General features: G+C 43.9%; 1 protein-coding gene across 1 annotated transcript in view; it reads right to left on the reverse strand.

Annotated features, from left to right (window-relative positions):
* Positions 1 to 4977: 4977 nt before the first annotated feature.
* SCAI (suppressor of cancer cell invasion) overlaps positions 4978 to 6950 on the reverse strand; it is a 25348-nt gene continuing 23375 nt past the window's right edge. Inside the window, 3 exon segments of the mRNA XM_010082382.1 lie at positions 4978 to 5481; positions 6502 to 6602; positions 6809 to 6950. The exon segment at positions 6809 to 6950 is cut by the window's right edge and continues 9 nt beyond it. Coding sequence (XP_010080684.1) covers positions 5332 to 5481; positions 6502 to 6602; positions 6809 to 6950 — 393 coding nt within the window. The 3' untranslated portion in view covers positions 4978 to 5331.

Consider the following 6950-nt stretch of genomic DNA (forward strand, 5'->3'; position numbering starts at 1 on the left):
ATATGTTTTTATCAAAATACGATATACAGGCACATGGCTGTAAAATAACTTTAAACCAATTCACTATGAAATTCCTTTTGGTAATAAATAATATGATTCTCAGAGAGGCAAAATGCGCCTTTCCAGAGCCGAGCCTCACCTCCCCCCCCGCCTTCCCCGTGTCCTTCTCGCTGAGCCTTGGCCAGGGCAGAAGCAACTTGTGCTTCTGAGCCTGCGCGAGGCAAAATCCTGCTCCTAACAAGTCGCTTGCAACTGACAAGTGATAATAAACACGTGCCGAAAGAAATGTGCAAAGTCGGTGGGGCAGATACTCACAACAGGCTTTTATTCTTGCAGGAACAGCTGCTGGCAGCAGATCCGGTACGATCTGCACTGCTCAGGGGCTCCGTGGGGACAGCAGGTTGCATTGAATTCTGCTCTCGCTGCGAATGAAACCAGGATCTTTAACAGCAAAACATCCAGGCATGCATCTGGGCAGTTGGCACGCTAGTAAGTCAATAGGAATGCAGAGACAGTCCATTATGGTCCAGAAGATCTGTCAAAGTCAGAAAGCTTGAACTAAATCTCTTCTGTCTTGGCAGAGTAATGGTCTGGAGCAAAAAAGAAAGTGTAGCTTACTTTCACTCCTACGGATAAAGCAGATAGACGTGTCTGATGTGTTCCTCCCCTGCTCTGTTTGTGGACATTCACATCTTCAAAGCACTCGCAATACATTTGGTCACAGAAACAGTATTGCTCTAAAAGTCAAAGATATTAAAAAGATCCACCTCAGGAATGTGCATTCTCTCTGCTCTGGAGATTTTTGCTCATCCTCTGCGCCAGTATCCCTCACACGGAGTCCGACTGCAGCTAGTCTGACGTTACCGAGTTGCACAGAGCAGCTTTCAGCTCTGTCTGTTGGATTTCTTCACTTTTTTGGTAAGATGACTCTTGCTGTTACTGCCTGCGGAGGTCCCCCAGTCCTGGGAGCAGCAGCAGCCACCACAGATCAGCTACTGACACGAAACAGCCGCGTAGCGCAGGGCGGGCAGGACCGAACACGGCTCTGCCACTGCCATCGCTGGTGCCCTGTAGTCAGGAACAGTTACTGAAGAATCTAACATAGATAAAGCTTTTACAAAAGAAGCCTCAAGACAAAAAAGCTGTTCAGACAGATTCCAAGCTGGTTAGCTTTCAGGAAAAAGCAGACTGGAAGCACAGCGTGGAGGTACAGCACAAGGAAGGTGGCGGGGCAGGGGAGGTGCTTCACAACAGCATGCCAGGGATGAATCCTGGAGCGGTACTTTCATCCCATCCTTAGAGGAGAAACCTGACCAGAGCTACTGAACGTGTAGCTTTTGAAGATGATTATTTGATGCCTAATTTCCTGTCCCTCCCATCTATCTCCTGTGATCCTTAAAAGCTATCTCTGCACATCTCCCAAGGAGTGGTCTTGAGGCGTTCAGTAGGTCATGACAGATACTATTTTGATGAGCTACCCAAACAAACCATCGAGAAAAGCACTTCAGGCAGTAAGTCCAGTTTGCCCAGCTCACAGAAGTTAGTGCTCCATTTAGTTTGTGCATGAAGCTAAATGACACATCACATCCCCAGAGTGATTAAAAAGCAGAGCATCAAAGACTCATAACCCTATTTCCCCCTCTGTTATTCTGAGAGGTCAAAGGGGAAGAACCAAAAGGCCAGAGCAGTAACTTTAGCTAGATGTTCTAACGCCAGTTCCAGCAGGAGCACAGGTAGAGGTGCCGACTGTGGGAGCAGGATTCATTTGACACATCACATGCAGGAAAGAGGGAACGAGGCAGAAGTGGTCCAAGAAGGACATACTCAGTCCAGGTCACGTTCTCCTCACCCCTTTAATTCGGTGTTGCCTGGTAGTGGCAAGTCTTCTCCGCTAACGTAAGCAATGAAGATATATGGAGAAAGGGAGAGCAAGACGAGGGAGGGCATCAGGCCTGAGAAGAAAAGGGTTTGTTCTCTTCTCACTTAAAAATGGTTCAGTCTTTGCTTTGCTTCCACAGTGAGGACCGCTAGATACATAAACTCTATTGTTCTTCAGTACACACAAGCATACATCGAGAAGGTACCTACGACCATAGCACACAGCACACGGTAGCACAAGTTCAGAATGACTCAGTAAGTTCAAACAAGACAAGCTTTTACTTGGAGGGGAGAATATGAATATTTTAATTTTGAATGCAGTTGCTTTGGGTGGGAAGGGAGGGGACTGGCTCAAAATCCAAGACCAGATACTCATCCTACCTACAGCTAGAGCAGACAGAGGGTATCAGCCTGTTGCTTACAATTTCACACTCCTACTGACAGGAGTGGAATTTTTCTTTGAATACCCCTGCCAGCAGCGTACCTTCTGAACGGAAGATCAGTAGGTAAGAAGAGAATGAGGGACCTCAGGAATGAATTTTTGGCTTGGACAGCCATCACTGATAAGTTCAACTTCTGAAATACTTTTCAAGGCCTTATAATCTCCTCCTACATTCTGGCTTCTTCAGGTGTTTTGTTTTTTAAAAAGTGCATTCTCCTCTGACTAGCTCTATGTTGGTAACCAGTGAACAGAACCTCTTCTTAGGGCTGCAAGGTGGATTAGAAGCTCTCAGATCTCCAGCAAGGACTCCTCGCTTCAGCCCAGCTCAAACAAAGACTGGGTCTGCCAGGGCTTTCCCAGCCAGTGAACAGGCAGTGTCCCAGAGGTTCACCAGCCCACACTAACGGCATTGGCATCACTCCTATGCTTAGAAATAGCGCACTATTTTCCAGATACATGGAACCTAAATGAGAATGGCTTCATCAAAGCAAACCTAAAGCAAAACAAAAGCATTTGGTTGGAAGGCAGTGAGCTGGGGATGCTTTCCCATGCACGCTGAACGCTGCTGGCAGAGGAGCAGCAGGCAGGGCAATGGATAACCCATCTCTCCCTTCTGCTGCATTAAAGCTTTCTGTATCTTTAGCTTCTACATACAATCCCGTGTTTTAATAACTGGGGACCTCCTGCCAGAAGGACAGACAGATCATCAGCTTCACAGTTTAGAATACGTGACTCTTATCTCTGTAATATGTGTTTTAATAACCGGGGACCTCCTGCCAGAAGGAAAGACAGATCATCAGCTTCACAGCTTAGAATACGTGACTCTTATCTCTGTAATACATACAGGAGTACTCATTCTCCCACCTCCTGTACCTGACATCGGTTGTGAATTACTTCAGGGTCCAAGTCTAAGTCCCTGGAAACTGTGAATTACAATGGCAGAAGAGCCAAAACCTTTACAACAATTACAAATGATCTGCAACACCTTGTGGAATGCACCCAAAATGGCGTATGTGTGTATATATAAATTTTGTATATAGACATTGTACTGTTTCATTCTTTTTAATACATATACAAGTACCTATACATATATACATATTTACAATTTACACCAGCCAGTAGATGTATGCATATTGTACATATACACACAAACGCCTAGAATACACATGCACACACACAAACACACCCTCGTTAAAATAAACTCCACATCCCAGGTAACGAAGTCCTGCTATAGTCCAAAGAAGAGCAGCACCAAGTGGTGGGGGGCTCAATAAACCAGCTTCAAGACTGCTTAGAACAAACACAAGCATTCACAGGATTTTTTTCACTTGGGAAATTAAAGAATGGATGGCATATGCTTCAGCCCAGCTACACAGAACCTTCATGCAAACTTCCCAGCTACACTCCAGAAAAACATCCTGTGCTCTCCTCCGCTGAATGGGGTCCATCAGTGCTATCTGCTGCCCTTCACTATTCCCGCTGGCTAGATCATACCCTGGAGGACGGCATTGCAAACAGGCCTACCATGATACTCTGGCAGTCACCAAGTTCTGCATTCCACCTAAAAATAGAGGCATGGCCAGGGTTCAACAGAAAAGCATCGATCAGACTTGTCCTTTCAGTGCTTTTCTAGCAGCACGTGGAACTGTGGAAACTGACTTTCATTTAACAGTTTAAAGTAATTTTTTGTTCTTTCCTCCTGCTCACACCTTCACTGCCAGGAGTTGCAAGAGGTCCTCCAGCTCTGCGAGGAGGGCTGTACAGCCCAAATGAGTCAGCAAGCACTTCTCCCAGGAGCCAGAACAGCCTTCTCCACCAGGTGCCTTTGCAAAGGCCACTGTACTCCTTAATGCGCCCAGACCGAGGGAGCCTATTCTGCTGCCAAACATCATTGCAGCCCCTTAGTTTTACTGGTTCAAAGATAGGGCTGAGATGCGATGGTGGGCATGCAAAGCCTCAACAGGGCTTTCTGGCAGGGCCCACCTTGTTCAACCTGCAAGAGGAGCACCAGCCCTCTCCCAGGGCACAGGGATGCAGCACCGATGGGTCAGGTAAAGGAGTGATAGGCAGGGCTCGTATTCAGCACTGTCTGGGACATTCGTTCAGCTCCTGTCAGGGACTGGTAACACTGGGGGGGGCACGCATTCCATCCATACACTGAAAAGAGGGATAACACCTGGTGGAAATGTAAGAACTTCTGTCTAGTACTTTAAAATGAAGAATGCCCTCGTCTCCTGGAGAATTGTGGCAGCAATACAAATGGCAAGATGACCCATACTGCAGTGAGAGATGGGGGTTAGCTTGCTTAGTTTGGTGATGTGTTCATCTGCTAACCATCTTCCCACTCAGGAAAAGTGGAGAAATTGTGTCCTTGGCCAGCAGTACAAAGTTCATATATAAAATCACTGTGTCAAATTTACAGGGAGCATTTAGTAACTTTACAACTTCACTTCAGACCTACTGCTCCAAATGCAAATTAATTGTCTGCAGTTTTGTCTACTTTCTTGCCTAAGACTGAAAAAATATATTTGTTATGAAGGACTCTGTTTTATTGCTGCTGTTGGTTTGCACTCTGTGGTTCCATCTTTACCATTTCAAATCCAGACTCTCTATCTTTGGGGATAAAATATTGTTTTTCTATTGATTTTTTCCAATTTCTTAAAATTGTATAAAAATAAAGGATTTCCACAAATGTGGGCAAAAGTTAACCAATAATCCTTCTATGCTTAGGATCAGCTGTTGGAAATGTGGTTGATAGCCACAAGACCAGAAATACATCTCTAGTGATTCTTTAGTTTCACATTTAAAAGACATGAAAACTTCTGCTTATAAAATTGACCCCATACAGAATGGAACAGCTAAACTAACAGCTGTTTATTATTACTTTTTAAAATAATGGTCCTAAATTTAAAAATAAAATCAAGTACTTCCTTTTATGATTTTCACATTATAAAACTGCACCATTCAAAATCTGTGGCCAGGGAAACCCCTTTGGAGTAAGACAGTTTCTTTCAATAGTCATCGAGGGTGTTTTCCAGGAAAACATTCCTAACATCCAGTATGGAAGCCAGCTCCAAAATGTGCTTTTGGAGGTGAGGGTTCTCCACCGTTTCATCTCTTGGCAGCTGAGGATAAGATTCTGGATAATTTCGAGTCTCCTGCTAGATGACAGTGAAAACAAAGACAATTAGACATTCATTCATTTTTACACCCTTTATGAAGAAGATGGCAAAAGGCCAGTTTCACCTGAGAGGCATGCTAATCTGTTTAGCATATAGGTAGCAATACAAATGCCCATTCATCTAAGATGGTTAATAATACGTTCACAAAAGCCTTGGGAGAAAAAAAAAAGACAAAAAGACTTCACATGTACTTACCTACTGGGCTGGAGTTCATTTCTTGAAATGAGACATGTAAACATCTCCAGTGGGAGATTCATCTCATCCTAAAACAAATCTCTAAGACACTGGGGCCAAATCTATCCCCGCTAACCGAAGACCTGCCTCTTTCCCCTGATAGCAAAGAAGCCTAGGCAGTTAACTCAGGCTTGGAAAGCTGCTAGATGTCTGCAGTTAGACAAGATGAATACGGGATCTTTCTGTGCTTTGACTTCCTTTTTTGTTTTTTTCCTGTAATGTTTAAAATGGAGCAGGCAGTTCACATGGCAGCACTCACATATATAAAATGGTGTAGATCCAGAAACAGACTTCACTGTTGGCACAGGATTAACCAACAGGGAGGGAAAATACCATCTTCCTGTTTAGTTTATTCATTTACACTTCAAAGACCTTTCAAAATCCATTCACACTAGAACACATTCCAGCACTAACATTCCACTCCTCCCTCTTATATTCTTGCTCTACACCTTTTTAGTTGTGTAAAAATAATAATCTTGAATTCTTAAGAGGAATTTTTCTAGCAGACATGGCTGTTCAGAGTGACATAAATGAATTAGAGTGTGTCTTCTACTTATGTAGAGTGATAAGGCTTCAGCAAGTCAAAGGCTTTGTGCCTTTGAAGAGATATAAAGGCACAGATTCAATACAAGCTGTAGGCATTACCATGTGAGCATGAGTTATCTTTCTGAAGTCAGAGCGACATGCTTAGCCCTAAGACCCTTCCACCCTGAGTTCTATATGCATCGGACTGTTGTTCTCAAAGGGATAGATATCCTTGCATACCCGGAAAATTTTGTGCATCCTCATAGTAGCCGAACAGAAGACAAATCTTGTTAGAAGCAAGCGAAGAAATTCATCCCCAAAAAATTGAAGAAAGGACTGATCTGTAGAGAAGGCAAAGAAAACTCAGTTGAAAAAAAAAAAAAAAAAAAAAGAGATAGAAACAAAAAGGAGACTTGGGGGAAACTACTACGAATACTTATGCATGCCCGTTATTCACTACTCTGTCCCTTGGAAAGGCTGTGCAAGAAAAACCAGCATCCGCTTAAGTAGCGTGCTAAGGTTCAGTTGCGCATCTTTAGGCACGTACCTATGGATCGGGAGTGGGTCAGCAGCTGGGCAATATCTCGGTTGATTTTTCTAAGGTAATCTTGACACTTCTCCCACAATCCTCTGCGCATGCTTGATAATCCAGAGACAAATAGGAATGCCATTAAAGGATTGTTCAGAAA

Source organism: Pterocles gutturalis, unplaced genomic scaffold (genome assembly GCF_000699245.1).
Source record: "Pterocles gutturalis isolate BGI_N339 unplaced genomic scaffold, ASM69924v1 scaffold25406, whole genome shotgun sequence".
NCBI lineage: Eukaryota > Metazoa > Chordata > Aves > Pterocliformes > Pteroclidae > Pterocles > Pterocles gutturalis.